This window comes from Drosophila nasuta, chromosome X (genome assembly GCF_023558535.2).
Source record: "Drosophila nasuta strain 15112-1781.00 chromosome X, ASM2355853v1, whole genome shotgun sequence".
In the NCBI taxonomy this organism is placed as follows: Eukaryota; Metazoa; Arthropoda; class Insecta; order Diptera; family Drosophilidae; genus Drosophila; species Drosophila nasuta.
In genome coordinates, this window is record NC_083459.1 from 165,897 (window position 1) to 183,320 (window position 17,424).

A 17,424-nucleotide genomic window follows, 5' to 3' on the forward strand; every position below is an offset into this window, starting at 1 on the left:
GCTCAAGATATAAGCTATTTATATCCGCGTAGAGAAGTATTATTACATTTATTTTTTTGATATCTTTTTAAAATATTGTTTTATTGAAAACGAGTTCTTGCTTTTTTGTACAAAAAAGAAAGACTTGCAACTCAGCTCTTAAGCATTTTCATAAGGTTTCGAATATTGTATTGTTTAGATAAATCATTATGCCCAAGGACATATAATAATTGGCCGGCCGAGTTCCTTAATCTTTTACAAATTATTCTATACTTCACCTTTAAAAAAAATATCCTTAAAATTCTGAAATGTCAATTCGAAAAAAAAATAGTTGAAACTCTACAAATTATAATTTCCACATTTCTTTTTATTATCATAATTTCCAGTTATGATCTTAGAAATTATTTTTTGTTGGTTTTTAATTTTTTGCATTTTTTATACAATTATTTTTATAATTATTTTCAATTTACATTTTGGTTGTTATTAGTTTTTGTTTTGTGTTTTGTAAAATGTTAACAATGCTATATAAATTTACATTAGAACATTCTGCGGATCGCAACGCATCTCATTTGTATATATATAAATATATTTATCAAAATAATAAAATATACTATTTCGTATCTCGTAATTTGCTGTTGTATAAAACACATGTATGCAGTGTGTGCTTAGCGAAGACATTAAACGAAAAACAAAAAGATCGAGAAACAATAAAATTCAAATTCAAAATTAAAAAAAATACACTATAAATGAAAAATAAAACGAGTTAAAAGTACACGCAAAAATACACACATAGGACATGTACGAATCTACTATAAACATGTGTAATGTTTGTTTGTTTGTTTGTTGTTTTGTTTTCGTTTGTTTGTTGTGTAAATTGTAAGGTACATTGGATTGTTTATTAGTGTTAACATGCATATGCATCTGCTTGGCATACGCATCTGATTAGTTTGGTATTTTTGTTTGTTTACGCGTGTGTCGATAAGGTACAAATGAATTCGCTTTCGCCTTTGCTTTAGAAATAACCAGTATGATTCAAAAGATACATCTACTACTAGTGCTTCTAGATACATCTATCAAAAATTGTATGTGTGTGGGTGTGTCTATGCAACATTCATAATTTTGGCATTCTAAGAAAACACATCGAAAACTCTCGTACTATTTAATGAATGGAATATTGAATAATGAATTGAATTAAGATGAATTTTGCATGAATCTTAGCAGAGAATGAGTTTGCCATTATTTTTCCGTTTTACGATAATTGCAAAAATAATCGAGTTCGTACGAAAAACAAAAAATTAACGAATCAATATATTTGATTGTAAAACAGAGTTCCTCAAAGCAATCATAACTCTTAACTGCTTAAGGAATAAGCTTAACTTTTAGTGCCGAGCAGAACATTTTTCGATAGGGAATACCTCATATGCACACACACACACGCACACATACAACTATATGATATGATGTCTATAATTTCGAGTGTCTGTTGCATCAGTCGCGTTTTTCTACGAACACTTTTCAATTTGGCAATTCATTTTGGATTTACATACATATATAGAACATAAATTATGCAACAGTTGCTCACACTTATCTGATATATGTATGCACACTATATACGCATACACATACACATATGTACTCTTAAGTTACACACACACACACACAAAAGTATTTAGCGCCTTGAGCAATTGCATCTAAAATGAGTTTCTATACTTAAGTACAGCACATAGTTAACAACAACAATTCAGGGCAAAAGTAGTGGAGAAATTAATAATATAATTTATACTATGTACACATAAATATGTATGTATGTATGTGTGTGTGTGTGTGTGATGTACTATATACAAAAGTATATAAGCAGTGTTCTTCTTGCCCCGGTAACAAATTCAAATCAACATTCGAGGCTTACAACTAAAATGCACTTGGTTTCTTCTGCTGATGATCATGACAATGATAGTGATGATAGAATCTCAGACGTAGGTGGTCGAACTGTCCCCAGCAGAGTTCTTATTGTTGCTGTTGTTGTTGTTGTTGCCATTCAGTCGCTGACGCAACAAATCCTCTGGCTCAGAGCCAACTGTTTGCTGCTGCTGTTGCTGACTCTGCAGTTGGGTCTGCGTCAATTCCTGGGCCTGTCTCTTCTCAAACTCGATGATGTGCTCGCGCAACAGGAAATTCTCGCGCTTGATTCGCTTCAGCAGACGACCGGAGACATCAGGCACAGCCCAGCGCAAAATGCCCTGAAGCATGGTAATAATATTCTGCAATAGAAAGCAACTCATTTAGCCATCAGCATACTAGGATCAATTTCCAATTACGCTCACCTGATAGATGACAATGAAGGCGAGACGAGCCGTCAATATCTTCCAGTAAACCACGGGTCGCTTGTAGGGATTCGGTTCCCAGGCATTGTTGCGAAACTCGGTGTAGTAGCACTCCGTTACGTTGGCAGTCGCGCTGACATTCAACAGCGTGTCCGTCTCGAAGTCTTTAGTGTAAAAAGCAGCCATTGTAAAGTTCAGATAGCCGTTCAGCTCGGGATCATCGTGAGTCGCTTTATAGACTAGTTTTGGTATAAAGTTTGTGCTAAATGCAATTATCATAGCCTATCGAAAGCAACAAATTTTAATAATAAATATAATGAGATTGCTTCCACTTTGCTTGTACTCACGCTAGAGGCGACTGCAATGTGCGTGAGAACAGTCATTATGCTGTGCCAGACGCCAATATCACGAGCACGCATTCCCACGGGACGTCGCACGAATCGCAGCATCTTGATGGCATCGAGGCGCAGCTCGATCACATTGTTGATCAACGCCAGCAGCGGCGCCAACGGGAATGCCAAGCTAAACAATGTTATGAACCCGTATTGGATCACTGCCCGAAACGAAAGTAAAAAGAGAAATGTTAAATACAGCTTTTTATATCCGATTTTTATAACTTTGTGCCTGCAGAAAATGTATATAACAGGCAGAAGAAGAGATATTCGACCCCATTCTTGATCAGTAACAACAGCCGAGACAGATATAGCCATGTCCGTCCGCCCGCCCGTCCGTCTGTCTGTCCGTCAGTCTGTCCGTATGAATTACTTAATCTCATAGGCTATAAGAGCTAGAGATACATTCAAGTTTGTTATGCATTTTTGCCAAATCAAATAGCAAGTGCAATTTTGAAGCTAGAGTCGGCATATGCGTAATTCTCTTGCGGAATTTGTCGCGTTCACACTATTTACAGTGAAAAGAACATAAACCGGAAAAATTTATAAATAAATAAACTATATTCTTATAACTCTGGATTACCACTATATTTAGAACCAGAAGTAATTTTAGGAACTTTTTCTGTTTCAGGATAAAGATTATAAATTGGTAAATGTTTTGGTTCGAGTACGTTAGCTTTTAAAGTTATCTTAAAACAGAAAAATTATTCCAAAATCATTCTTAGCTCTAATTAAAGTGCTAATAAAGAGCTTTAAGATTAATTTTACATCAGATTAAAAAAATGTTTTGGTTTTGTATATTTTTTCAATTTGGATAATGTCGCACGTGACATTTTCACCGGAGAATTATCCATATGCAATAATAAAAATAGTTTTTATGATTCGTGAAAATTTAATTGCGATCGGATAAATTTTAGAAGCTATTTAAGATATTCGATTGTATTGTAAAAAACGGTCACTATAATTGGATCCCATTTGCTTTTGCTGACAATTTGGTAAATTTTATACTTTATGGTTTATTTTAATGTTGTACTATAGAACCGATATACCAAATACATATCCATCGATATATTTGTAGTATATTTTCGGAATAATAATTTGGTGTATTTTATAGAATGTGTTTTTTTTGTAAAGAGTAGTGAACCCACTCAACTGAAGCTTTCCTACTTGTTATATACATTATTAGATGTACGCACCCATTTCAAGATATTCAGCGTAGAGCGAGTTATTCTCGGCGGGCAGCAGATTAAAGTCCTCCGTGAATTGATTAGTGGATGGTACCAATTTCTGTTCGCTGTGCCGTTTAAACCAGCCGTAATTCTGATTTAGCTCCTTGGCAGTGCGCATTAAATAGGGTATCAGCATCTCGACGATGGCATTCACCGCCTGTTTGCCAACCATTATGATGACCAGCTGCACACAGAGCTCCATCAGGCAGCCGCCCGGATTGCACTCCTCCTGGCGAAAGCTGAAGATGCGATTGTATTTGGAGGGATACCCAACAAATTTGCCTTTGAAGAATGCAATGTAGAAGAGCGATGAATAATAGTTGACAAACTGGAACACATAGTTCTTGATGGTCAAGCTCTCATCGTATTCGGTCTGTGTGCGGCAATACTCGTAATTTGTGAGCCGCACCGCTAAGCTGCTATAGACCAGATCCAGTATGGAGATGACGATCAGATCGAGGAAACCGGCTGTAATTGGTAGCACCATTATCTTGTATGTCATTGTGTTCTCATTGGCCAAAATGCTATGTGAGGCCCGCTGTGCCATGCGATAGATGATGATCGCCGAAATGGCGATCACTGATATGCAGATCTACAAAATGTGATCAACACTAGATTACTACGACGAGTTCTACTTTCGAATGATTCGATTTCACAGCACTTACAAATAAGACCATAATGCTGTAGCTGGTAAAGTTTGGCCAGAACTTGATGCTCCAGAAGGGCACATCTGGATCCAAGGTTTTTGCCTCCCCCAGCTTCTTGCTGAGACGCTTTGATTGTGACACCTTGGCCAAATACTGGGGACGCGGATGCTCGACGTGATGATTGAAGCCCGTCAGACCCCAACGGTGCACCAGACCGGCCGAATAGCGTTTCCACAGCTCCAGATAGATCACCGACCAAATGGCCATAACAAAGGCAAACACCACGGTCATTTTGTTGTCTATCAAATAGTTGAATTTCGATGAAGTGCAAGTCTCGTTGAGGCGCCAAAAGTTGCACCCTTTATCGCACTGTGGACACATGATCGTCTCATTGTCATTGCAAATATCCTGACTGATCGGATCACTGGACCACGTAACGAAGCCGTACAAAAAGAAGAAGATGCCCAGCACGCTCACCGGCATCAGCATGTGCGTATAGAAACCCAGCCAGGCGAAATACAGCGCCACCTTGGCTCCAAAATAGTCCTTCACGTAGTCCAACGGCTGCAGACTGTTGAATGAAAGGAAAGTAGTTAATACAGCACTCAAAAAGGAAAGTCTCTTTGGTATATTTAACTCACTTCTTCCATTTGCGAATGCTCGCCCATTCCTTTAGCAGCTCACCTCGGCGATCTTTCTGCAAAATGCAATAAGAAAAGAATATTAAGACATAAAAAAGCCGTTCAGTATTATTTTTAAATATACCAAATTGAATCAAATATAAATGAATATACCAAAAATAGTTAAATATACAAAAGGCTATACTTGGTATATACTATTTGATAAATGAAAATATAGCAAGAATACAAAACTGCACACAGAAGCCACAGCCATTAATTAAAAATCGTATAATTTATTTAAGTAATACTTCTGTATGGCAAATTACGTCTATTGCAATCTAGTCTTGGCTGTTTTGGTTGACAATCTGGTATATTTTGACGCCTGTGGTATATTTCGAGTGTAATACTTAATCGATATACAAAATATGGTCTTCGGTATAGTTTAGTACTTTTACGGTATATTATTTGGCATATTTTAGTATTTGTATGGTATATTATTTGGTATATTTTAATAATACTACCTCACTGTTTTACTTAAAAAAAATGGATAGCGGGTATCACTCGAATGTAGCGCTCTGACTTGTTTTCGATTATTAGGAGTGACATCTAAAACAAAATTGATCTGCGTGCTACAACAATACAGCTCTATCTCTTATAGTCTCGGAGAAATACATATGTAAGTGTTCATACGGACAGACAGACGCACATGGCTATATCAGCTCGACTAAACAAGAATATATGCACTTAATGGTGACATTTCCATAATACCCTTTTACCCGTATGAGTAGCGGATTTAAGAAGTAGTTGCAGTTGCAAGAAAGTTCTTTTCACTTACGTCGTGCAGCGTGTAGGCGCATAAATAGACACCGTCCTCGACAAGCTTCTCGATGCCGAGATTGTCAGCCTTCTCCTCGCCCTGCTCGAAGTGCTGTCGCTGCATCACAAAATTGATGATGGAATACCGTGTGCTGGGATCAAAATAGTTGGGATGCTCCTTATCGTATAGCTCGAGATACTTTTGCGCAAACTCCATGTGAATGCGCTGTTCGCGGTCGGGAAACACATCCGTATTCAATTGCACCGAACTGAAGAGGCTTCGGCACATCCGTGTGAACCACGACTTCAACTCCAGCGTGGTCTCCGCAATGATTTGCTCCTGTCCCGGTATGGGCTTCAATGGCATCTTGATCTTGAGGACCTCGGCGTAGCGATGGAGCACATCGGGCGGCGCATGCAGCTTGATGAAGTGCACCCACTGTTCCTTGTAGTATTCCAATTCGATGCCCTCGCGCATCAGATTGGCCTCGAAGATTTTGCGCTTATTCGCAGCCTCCTCGTCGAGGTCCTCGCCATTGTAGGCGAGCACAAAGTCCACGCTTCGTTTGCCATCGTTAAAGCGTCGATACGTCTGCAGCACAAAACAGAGCAGAATAGAGCAAGATATTGAAATTAGTACAAATCTGTTTTCTATATGATTATATATAAATATAAATATAAGGGTCATATACATATACACATGATGAGATAAAAACGAAAGATATCAAAGCGCGTGTAGGTGCGAGTGCCGCGTGACTTAGAAATATGTGTAACTGATCTGATATTCTGATAATCTGATTAAGCCCCCCAAGGAATAATTCTCTTACAGCGGAGTTAGCATCGCATGCGGCGACTAGCGTGAAGTGGACAGCTTTCGAAAAAGAAATGCAAAACATGCCGATTCCACACCGATCTAAATCACACTGAACACTCTTTGTTCTCAGTTTCTCAGTTTGGCAAGCTGCCCAGCCGGTTCGATTCGATTCGGATTAGTTCGGTCCCATGAAGAAGTCCTCCTCTCTCCACACAATACACAATACACAATACAATAATACTACGAAACATCTAAGTCAGCTGGAATAGTAAGATAACGTTCCGAGAATCGTGTTGCAAGCACATTTCTACATATTTTTTCTTTCTTTTTTTACTTTTGGAACTAATCAGACTGGATTCTGGACTAACACACAAATACTTATATGCAAATCAAGTAGCAGCATGGAATTAGCAGATGAATAATTATAATAAATGCAATTCTGACGAACAAAAAACAAACCAGTTGAAATATCTAAACGGAAACTGGAATCGAACCGTAATTTGCATTTGGTCATTTCACAAAAAAAAAAAGAAAAGAAAAGAATTGAAAAAAATGGTATATACTTAAAGCTAATTAATATTATTATGCTAAAAAATTGCCATTACCCATTCCCGCAAGCAAACTATTGAAAAAAGAGAGAAAAAAGAGAAAGAAAACGGTGAGAAACGTAGGCGGCAAGAAACAAAATGCGTGGGCTTCATAAGTGTGTGTGTGTGTGTGTGTGTTTAGGGTGTGTGTAAGTGTGTGGTGTGTGAAAGTAAATAATTAAATATGCAAAATGCAGTAAATAATCAAGTTTGTGTGTGTGTGTTTCATTTGTATATCTATATCGAAAGCCGAACGGAGTGAAGAGTGAAGAGTGCATAAACATATGAATGAGAAAGAGATGGAGCGATGTCATGAGAAGCGCTGTGAAGAGATGCAGCGACAGTAAGAGACAGAGTGAGATAGCGAGAGAGAGATTTATAGTATAAGAGCACAGAGAGCACTGCGTTAATGATTGTCATCGATATTATAAGTATTATAAGTATATATTTTGCTTTTTGGTTGCTTTGCTTGAGATAAATAAATGCTTTGGTGCTTCTTGTATAGCGTTGAACGGTATTTTGATGTTTTGGTTTTTTGTTTTTGTTTTGATTTTGTTGGTTGTTTACCCTCAATTTCCACTGGGAGTATGTAATTGGCAATTTCTTATCTTTATTCGAAACTGTGCTACTTTGTCTTAATAGACGTCTAGAGACCTCATCATCGCCACCGCCAGCAGTCGCGCCATGACCATAGTGACAACCGCCACCGCTCATGCCACCGCCTCCAACCCCAATGCCAGTGGGCAGATGTGTGCGTCCATTTTGGAGGGCGAGCACCTGAGCGGCGATCGCAGCATCCGTATGATCGCCACCGCCATTCAAGTGCTCCAAGGCCGTCGACTGGCGATAGCCCGGCTGCCAGGCTAGGCGCATGTGCTCAGCAGCGGCCCCGCTCGCCAATCGGAGGCTGTTGCGTGACTCATCCCCGGCGAGATCCACCGCCGAATGGTAAATGGTGTTGCGCGACTGTGACAGCGATTTGCGATGTGCCGCCGCCGCCGCTGCCTCCGATTCGGCCAGCGAGATCGTATCAAAGTAGAGGCTCTCGCGCTCATCCATTTCCGATTCGGGATAATCGTAGTCGTGGGTGCGCACTGTAAATAGTACAACGTGGTGTCATTAATCGCCTGCTCTCACAAACACATACAAACATATACACATATACACAGAACGGTGATCGATATAAACAACAACAACAACAACAACAGAAAAAGGTAAGAATGATCCATGAAAACAGAGTACTGGATGATATACTACACATACTTGCTACTCAGTGTGAGTTTTGCAATGCTGATAAGGCGAACGTACAGAAGCTTTTAACGCTAATCGTATGATAAAAACCCAAATATTGCGACTACTAATTAAAATCAATGTCACAGTGATACCTCGATATGCCACGTTCGAATATTCAAAATAATAAATACTATCAATATTTACTTTACATTTTTAAATCAATTTAGGAGGTTACAATAATAAATCTGTTACTGAATATATAGATCATGAATTTATAATGATCACAAAGAATGTATTTCTATAGATGCTGCATTGTGAAATTTCCATTTTTTTTTTTAATTTTCATAAATTCTTTACATTATTTAAATTATTATCAATGAATTGTAAGTTTTTGTATTTTTTCCTTGCATTTTCATAAATTATTCACATTTAAATTATCAATGAATTGATGAATTTAGTGCTCATTTAAAAAGTCTACACTGATTTGATATTTTTAAATCTATGAATGATTATTTGATAAATTTTGTAATCAAATTTAAGAGTACAATTAAAAAACACAATTAATGTACATATTTTCATAGTTATTAATTTTCTATATCATTGTATAATTTAATTTGAGTGCAATATCCATTTCACAAATACAAATTGGAGAAATAAAACATTTTGCAAATCTTTAGCAGTTAAAAAAATGTATGCATAGTGGAAACGGACAAAACGAATATAATTTTTTGTAGAACGAGATCAACCATTAAGTGTTTCGAATAATAATATTAATATTGCTTAGTATTACTTTTCAAATATGTAAATATTTGTGAACTGACTTTTCGTTCATAGATTCTGTGAAGATCTACCTATAGAAGTGCCCACTGTAAGCTGCCTAATTGGAAAACGAAATCGAAATTGAAGTTATCAGAGAGTCGAAGGCAGTCGCTACTGATACTGACACATTAGTATGTATGATTGTTCATCGTCAAGTGGCTGGAGGGGTCATTGAAATACGGTCAATTATGTAATTGGAACATAACAGAAGAGAACAGAAACAGAAGCAGAAGCAGAAGGCAAACGACATATTCTAGGCGACATACGAATATGTAAATGTGCATGCTACACTTTTGGTTGGGGGTGTTAAGACCGGTCTCCCAAAATGGATGATGATCCGTTTCCGGCTTAGATGCGAGTGCGAGATGCAAACTGTGTGAGAGAGAGAGAGAGAGAGAGAACAAACTATGGATGTTCGTGTGCTGCCGACGACTGTCGATGACTTCATGCAGATGTGAAGCTTAAATGCTTGACATTTTGGGGGCAAGTGTTGAGTGCGTTTAGTTTAATAAACAAATGAAAGCTCAACAATAAATGTGCAACAAGAACAAAAGTGACGTATTAACGTAGTACATATGTATGTGTGTACACATGTTAATACATACATATTTTGTGAGCATATGTACATAAATGTTGAGTGTTTGTTCTTGACACACACTGTCTAAAAATACGAAATCAAATAGAATTGTGTGGAATTTTGCATGTGAGAGAATGCGAATGTGTGTGTGAATGTGAATGTGAGTGTGAATGTGAGTGAAACGATGATTGCTAAATGGCGAAAATGGCAACTTGATCAATGTTTATTTATTGTAATTATTGAGGATGCATGTATATGCATACATACAATATATATACATACATTGTATATACGATTGTTATTTATTTACCCGCTGAATACATTGTTGAGGCACACAGAGAGAGATAGTAAGTGGGTGTGTGTGTGTGAGACAAAAAGAGATAGAGAGACAGTTGCAAGAGATCGGCAGGAAAAGGAAGTTGTAGAAGAGAGCCAGGCGACAGCTTAAAATCACCGAGTATTTGTGCTTGGTACTCGTTACACGTGACTCGTTACTCGTTACACGTTACACGTACTCGTTTCCTTCAGTTCACGCAAGGCGCGCGATCGTTTGTGCAACAACCACAACAACAACAGTAGCTGGCATAACGGTAGACCGACTGACTGACGGCATAAAAAGAGAGAGAGAGAGAAAGAAAACGTACAAGAACATAGAAGGAATTCTTTTGTTAACCGTGATAAACAAAATTTATGCACAAAACACACACACGCACACTATAAAAAAATAAAAATACTACTACTGACCAGTGGCCAGCCAAATGATGTCAGCTAATCAAAAAAGAAAAAAAAACGGCAAACAAAAAGAAAACGAAGCGAAAAAATTGTATCGACGAATCGAGAGCTAGAAAAATGCGTACGCGCGCGTTGTTTGCCGATTACTGACCAAATTCAGGCAATGCGGCGGCACGCAGAGCAAGATTGCCAAAACGCCAAAACGGCAAAGCGCGAGCGACGGCGTGCAACGAGCTGTGACCGCCGCCGCCGCCGCTGCTGCTGCCGCTGATTTAGATACGGAACACACAGACGTACACACGCACGCAGACACACACACACACACACACGTATGTACACATATTAAAATTTACATAGCAGCTTGCTTGCTGGGCCGCAAAAGGTCAAGTTGAAGTGTAAATCTTTTGTTGACAAACGGCAAGTGCAAAGCCAAACACGCGCTCCAATTGTTAACCTGTTTAATTGCCTGACACACTTGCGTATGTCTACAAAGAACTAGTGCGCGACTAGCGAAAACATTGGTGGCATCTGGAAAGAGAACTTGTGCTACACACCAGCCATGCTTTACCACTGAAGTAGTTCGGGACTAGCCTCAAAGTGTATAGTCAGTTGATGACTAGTAAGCTGCGCTATTGCAGCGCATACGCCGGCAATGTGGGGAATTTGGTATAATGATCACACCTTTCGCGTGCCAAAAAAACAAACAACAAATACCAAACACTGCGGGGGAGGTATAACTTCAAGCACAAGTTGCTTTTTGTCAGGTTCTTTAAATAAATCAAGACGCATATGATGATGACGACGACGACAACGTTGTTAGTTAGTCAGAGTAGTTGTATGCGCTGGCTGTAAACTTGGTTAGAGACACACGCATTTAGTTGCTTTTGGGATTCAATTTGCGCTCATCTCGCACAACTCAAGACCTCACAACTCACCTCACCACAGCCTCAGGCTCAACCTCAGGCTCAAGGTAGCAGCTGACCGTCGTACTTGTGGCCTGTGTCAGCTCCACGGTTGCTATTGTTGCTTATATTGAAGATGTATGTATATGTTGACGGATATTTACACTATTTTAGCAATTAAGAACGCGTGCAGCAACAGACGCCAGACGCAATGGTAGCGTCGTTGGCCGTATTGTTTTGTTATGGCTAAATTGCAACTTGTGTGTGGCTGTTTTTTGCACTACACTGAAACTATGAAACCATCGGAGCCTATCGATGGACGCAATATCGATAGCTCGCTTTCGATTGCGCGCTGTTAATAGAAAATACCGATTCATTTCAACGCATCTATCGATATTAATTCATCGGTTATAGACACGTCATTGTAGTTGTCAAAATAAAAATAAATACAAACGAGAATACATACATCAGGTGGTGTATTTAAGTTAATATAAAAAAAATCATGGTGTACATCGACCGCAGTACGTAAGAACTAATTGTAATTGTGTAATATGTAATTCATTTTACTTTTGATTTTTGTAGATGGTCGCGTTTGGGAAAAGCGCCCTTGGGACTGGCAACGCATAGTCGCAATTTTTGTGGGTCTCTGGTATCTTGTCATACAATTGTAAGTTACCATACCGTGTTGCAGACTATGTGTAGTATATCATTTTTGTTTTTTGTACAATAGCTTCCAGACATTGGTGGCTCCCTTCAATGGCGGCGGTGATGGCAATAATCGCGACAATCGCAATAGCCGCAGCAGTGGCTGGGGTGGCGGTGGAGGCGGCGGTGGTGGAGGAAGTGGAGGCGGAGGTGGTGGAGGCGGAGGAGGTCTGAGACCCAACAGACGCATTGGACGCATTAATCATCAGCCACCAATGAGTTGCTCCACCTGCCCTGGCGGTGGATGCGGATAATAATGGCATTCGGGGAGATGCGCTGCCTCAATTTAGCATTAGTTCATATCACTATAACAAACCTAATATTGAGTGGGAGCAGTTATGACGTGCGATTTTGCACGTGAATTATGTGGATAATCCTAGCTCGATTTAGCTTAAGCTTATACAATTAACCGAAAATTGATAAATCAAATGTATTTTGTAATGGAATAATGGAATATACTCGAATTCAACTAACATTCAGACTCAACAACGACGATCTTTTTAAATAATAATAATAATAATAATTTCTAATAACAATATAATAAAGCACTACCATCAAAATAAAATTGGTGCAATTAGCATTTCAAACCGCTGCAATTCGATAATTTTCGATGTGATAAATTACCCCATATGTTATATGTAATTTGATAATTATCGAGCACCCGTTCAAGCAGGTGATTACTGTTATAGCGTTTTAATATTATTGCTCATAATCGAACCAGTTCCATGCGAACTACACATGTGTAAATTGTTATCGAAAATCGATGTTCCGCTTCCGTTTGTTCCTTTTGCGTCTCTGCTGTGTCGCGACATTTATGCCATACATACATACATGCAACTGTGCGTGTATGTGTGTTGGCTCGTATTTTATTTAGTCAATTTTGAAGCGGTCTTCAAAAATATAAATTATTTTCCCTCGTCCCCAAAAGTAGATAATTTTGAATAAGTGCAGTGCTACGCATCCCTTCGAGCAGCATTCTATTGAACTGCTCAACAAATATGGAAGTCGAGGCCACCAAAGGTATTATTACACAAATGGCGAAGGAACAAAAAGAAGAAAATGAAAAAAACGCCAAGCGCTTTGCTATTGTTGCTTTGGCTTGTTTAGCGTGCTTCTTACACGTTTTTCTGGTGTTTGGTTTTTTTTTACAGCGGTCAACATGGCAGAGGATGGACAAGACGTTGACACTGCCACAATCTTGGCCAGCACAACTAAAAATCTGCAAGACAATGAAGTGGATTCGACATCCGCTGCCGCATCAGTGAATGACACATCGCTGGAAGAGGAGGCCAATGGCTCGCCACGCAAGTCCCGCAGCCGCAGTCGTAGTCACAGCCATCATAGTGCAATCGATAGTTCACGACGCTCACGCAGCGGCTCTGGCGGCTCTAGACGTTCGCACAGTGGCTCTGCCCAACGCTCACGCAGCGGTTCGCATCGTTCGCGCAGTGGATCAGGTTCGAGGCGCTCCCGCAGTGGATCCCATCGTTCACGCAGCGGTTCCAGGCGCTCGCGCAGTGGCTCCCGTCGCTCACGCAGCGGCTCCAGACGCTCCCGCAGTGGCTCGAAGCGCTCACGCAGCGGTTCCCACCGTTCGCGCAGTGGCTCGGGATCCAATCGATCGCGCAGTGGCTCTAGACGTTCACGTAGCGGCTCGGGAGTTCGCTCTCGCAGCGGTTCTCGACGTTCGCGCAGCGGATCGGGTTCAAGACGTTCACGCAGTGGCTCCAGACGTTCACGCAGTGGTTCTGGATCTCGACGTTCGCGCAGCGGCTCCGGCTCGAGACGTTCGCGGAGTGGTTCAGGTCGACGCTCGCGCAGTGGCTCCAGGCGTTCACGCAGCGGCTCTAGGCGCTCACGCAGTGGATCTGGTTCGGTGCGCTCCCGCAGTGGTTCAGGCTCAAGGCGCTCACGTTCTCGTAGTGGCTCACGGCGTTCCCGAAGCGGTTCACGTCGCTCTCGCAGTGGATCACGTCGCTCGCGCAGTGGATCGCGTCGTTCCCGCAGTGGATCGGCTCGATCACGCAGCGGATCGCGTGCCAACAGTGTTGCCTCGGGCAAGGAGAAACGCAATGGTTCACGTAGCAGTCGATCACGTTCAAAGAGTGTTGCCGAGTCCATTGGTTCGCAAAACGAATTCAATCGGAAACGCGTTATTAACAGCGATTCGGAAGGTAAATTTGAATCCCGTTAATCCCTTAGAATCCCATCTATCTTTAGTCTGTCCGCCTCTTATTCTTGCGCATTAAGCAAAGAAAATGTTTAAGACACATCATTGTATCACCTCCATTTTGTAGACGACGCACCCAAGCTGCACAAGAAGCGGGCTAAGATTACAGACACTGATAACGAGGACGAGGATGAGGGAAAGGAGACTGCTGCTCTGGCCGAAAATGCACAAGAAAAGAACGTCGAAAGCTCCGACGATGAGAATACGCCACTGCACAATGAACCAGAGTATGTTTTTGAATGTCCATTGAATACTTCTCAAATATCTAATGAAATTTTCTTTATAATGGCTCTAGGAACAGCAACTTTGTATCCGACTTTGATGCCATGTTGATGAGGAAGAAGGAAGAGAAACGTGTGCGCCGACGCAAGCGTGATATCGATCTGATTAACGATAATGACGATCTCATTGATCAGTTGATTATCAATATGAAGAACGCATCGGACGACGATCGACAGCTGAACTTGACCGGAAAGCCGGCAACAAAGAAAATTTCAATGCTCAAACAAGTGATGTCACAACTGATCAAAAAGCATCTACAGTTGGCCTTTTTGGAGCACAACATACTCAATGTGCTCACCGATTGGTTGGCACCATTGCCAAACAAAAGTCTACCCTGCCTCCAAATTCGCGAGAGCATTTTGAAACTGTTATCCGACGTAAGTATGAAATGACTGACCACCCGACATGCCCAAACTCGTATGTAAAACCCATCTCTTTCTGATTCGCATGCCGTCCCGCTTTAGTTCCCAACTATAGACAAGAGTTATTTGAAGCAGTCGGGCATTGGCAAGGCTGTGATGTATTTGTATAAGCATCCATTAGAGACCAAATCAAATCGTGATCGTGCCGGACGTCTGATTTCGGAATGGGCTCGTCCTATATTCAACCTAAGCTGTGATTTCTCAGCCATGAGCAAAGAGGAACGTCAAGAGCGTGATTTGGCCCAAATGTCGCGCAATCGTCACAAGAGTCCCGAGCCGGAACCCGCCAGTTCAAGTGATCCGCAATCATTAAATCAAACCTTTACCGGTGACGATCAACTACTGCGTCCCGGTGATCCTGGCTGGGTGGCTCGCGCCCGAGTTCCAATGCCCTCAAATAAGGATTATGTGATTCGCCCCAAGTCAACCGTTGAAGGCGAAATATCCACAGTAAGTTGTCACCAACTTGATTTCACACTTTTAACGATATTGATTTTATGTTTGTTCGAATTTTAGTCCACTAAACGCAAGCCCAATCGTTATGAGAAACATATGAAACGGTTTTTGGACTCGAAACGCTCGAAGGAATGCCGTCGTGCCGTTGAAATATCTATCGAGGGTCGCAAAATGGCGCTATAAGGACACGGATATCATTACCACTTAGTTATTTTAATACTTTTTTTTTCAAATGAATGAACGCATCAAGAAAAACAAAAGAGATGAACAAAATTTATATTGATTTTGTAATATAGAAATTATGAACGAACGCCTTTAAGTGGATATATGTACACAGAGATACACGATTGGAGAGCATTCAAAATTCAAGATTAAAACAACATTTCAGACATTTGCAACAATTATCAATTGAATTTTTTAATGAATTGGATATAAACAAGAGTGAATTCAACAAAAAGGATCATATTTCAGATAACCTTAGAGAACAATTGAACAACTGAAGTTAATAATGAGTTCCTCCTTACGATATGATACTGCAATTTATCTGACTAGCAATGCAAGAAATGGGCACTCGTGATTGAAAATAGCTAAACATATATGATTAACCTTTTTATAATACGAGTCAATAAATATTATAACTTAGAAATGCTAACTAACGCCTCGTAGTATACGTACTTTTATCAGTTGCCCATTAAAAGCTGCCTTATTTACAATTTACTTAAAATATATTATACACTATTATTATACTATAACCAATTGATTACAATCGATTGAGTCGCGATAAGCGCGAACGATGCGGATTGTACATGCCTTCTCTATACCTCTATAGCGATTTCATCGAGTATAAACATTCCGATCTCAGTAGCTAAAGTTAAAAAGCTTTTGATTTGATTACTGCTATAAAATATTTGTAGATAATTGATGAGAGAACCATACCTCCATATATTTTTTACTACAATACTTTTATTTCGACTTTAAATTTATCATATTTCCCAGCTATATGATATCACATCTCAATAACGAATCTTGTTAATGAGTTTATTGATTTTTCGTAAGTGCTTCTTATAGTAATGAGATCACAACTTAAGATAAGTTGAAGAAACAGCGCTTCCAAATAATTCCTTGAACATAACTGGAAAGGTCACTTGCTTTATTGTGGAATATTTTGTGACGAAACTTCAGTCTAAATATAAAGTCTTATATAGTATCTACGAAGTGTATTATGATTGAAACACTTGTGTTTATCTCTGACGGAAAGTTATAAATTTCTGGCTGTGCGTAGTGCATACACACACTCGCATACACAACAAATCACATAGATACTCCTTTGGTCGGCAAATATTATAAAAGTGAATTAAATATGAAAAGTCAAATTAAGGGCATTTTGTCTCTCTTTATGCCTCCCGCTTGGAAATGCGCTCGCTACCTGTCACGCACAATGTATGCATGTATGTGTGTTATGTATATAATATACATTGCATGTGCATAATATATATCGTATGCATCGTATGTGCACAATTATTTGGAAATCAAAACCAGTTGCACCAGTTAAATATATGTAATTGATTGCATTGCGTGCTTTGTGCAAATTCAAAAGTAATTAGCAACTGTAAATTTACCAGAGGGTCGCAATGTTTTGGTTTGCCGCTCAGTTGCTGCTG

General features: G+C 39.8%; 3 protein-coding genes across 6 annotated transcripts; 2 read left to right on the plus strand and 1 right to left on the minus strand.

Moving 5' to 3' along the window:
* Positions 1–362: 362 nt before the first annotated feature.
* Positions 363–11,939, minus strand: LOC132796287 (anoctamin-6). Of its 4 annotated transcripts, none has more exons than XM_060807400.1 (10): positions 11,702–11,939; positions 10,345–10,637; positions 8,060–8,499; positions 6,024–6,596; positions 5,210–5,265; positions 4,587–5,139; positions 3,889–4,513; positions 2,648–2,853; positions 2,301–2,582; positions 363–2,237 (listed from the first exon to the last, which is right to left on the minus strand). In XM_060807400.1, the coding sequence occupies exons 2-10, from the start codon at positions 10,355–10,357 to the stop codon at positions 1,947–1,949; spliced, it is 3,039 nt and encodes a 1,012-aa protein (XP_060663383.1). In that variant the 5' UTR covers positions 10,358–10,637; positions 11,702–11,939; the 3' UTR covers positions 363–1,946. The 4 variants fall into 4 exon arrangements, with proteins under 4 accessions (XP_060663383.1, XP_060663381.1, XP_060663382.1 ...); XM_060807398.1 differs by having other exon boundaries at positions 7,973–8,499; XM_060807399.1 differs by lacking the exon at positions 10,345–10,637 and having other exon boundaries at positions 364–2,237; positions 7,973–8,499.
* A 115-nt stretch (positions 11,940–12,054) lies between these two features.
* LOC132796297 (glycine-rich selenoprotein) lies at positions 12,055–12,848 on the plus strand. Its single transcript, XM_060807412.1, has 3 exons — positions 12,055–12,189; positions 12,251–12,335; positions 12,399–12,848. The coding sequence occupies exons 1-3, from the start codon at positions 12,171–12,173 to the stop codon at positions 12,625–12,627; spliced, it is 333 nt and encodes a 110-aa protein (XP_060663395.1). The 5' UTR covers positions 12,055–12,170; the 3' UTR covers positions 12,628–12,848.
* Positions 12,849–13,191: 343 nt separating this feature from the next.
* Positions 13,192–16,419, plus strand: LOC132796289 (IWS1-like protein). The gene is made up of 6 exons (XM_060807402.1): positions 13,192–13,393; positions 13,525–14,547; positions 14,671–14,830; positions 14,899–15,262; positions 15,350–15,757; positions 15,824–16,419. The coding sequence occupies exons 1-6, from the start codon at positions 13,372–13,374 to the stop codon at positions 15,944–15,946; spliced, it is 2,100 nt and encodes a 699-aa protein (XP_060663385.1). The 5' UTR covers positions 13,192–13,371; the 3' UTR covers positions 15,947–16,419.
* The last annotated feature ends 1,005 nt before the right edge of the window (positions 16,420–17,424 follow it).

Bases quoted from the DNA above. Each gene is read 5' to 3' on its own strand.
- LOC132796287 (XM_060807398.1), bottom strand. The intron at 2,583-2,647 runs GTGAGTACAAGC...TGCTTTCGATAG, and splicing joins ACATTGCAGTCGCCTCTAGC to GCTATGATAATTGCATTTAG. The intron at 2,238-2,300 runs GTGAGCGTAATT...TTTCTATTGCAG, and splicing joins CCTTCATTGTCATCTATCAG to AATATTATTACCATGCTTCA.
- LOC132796297 (XM_060807412.1), top strand. The intron at 12,336-12,398 runs GTAAGTTACCAT...TTTGTACAATAG, and splicing joins TGGTATCTTGTCATACAATT to CTTCCAGACATTGGTGGCTC.
- LOC132796289 (XM_060807402.1), top strand. From the start codon at position 13,372: ATGGAAGTCGAGGCCACCAAAG. The intron at 13,394-13,524 runs GTATTATTACAC...TTTTTTTTACAG, and splicing joins GGAAGTCGAGGCCACCAAAG to CGGTCAACATGGCAGAGGAT. The intron at 15,263-15,349 runs GTAAGTATGAAA...GTCCCGCTTTAG, and splicing joins TTTTGAAACTGTTATCCGAC to TTCCCAACTATAGACAAGAG.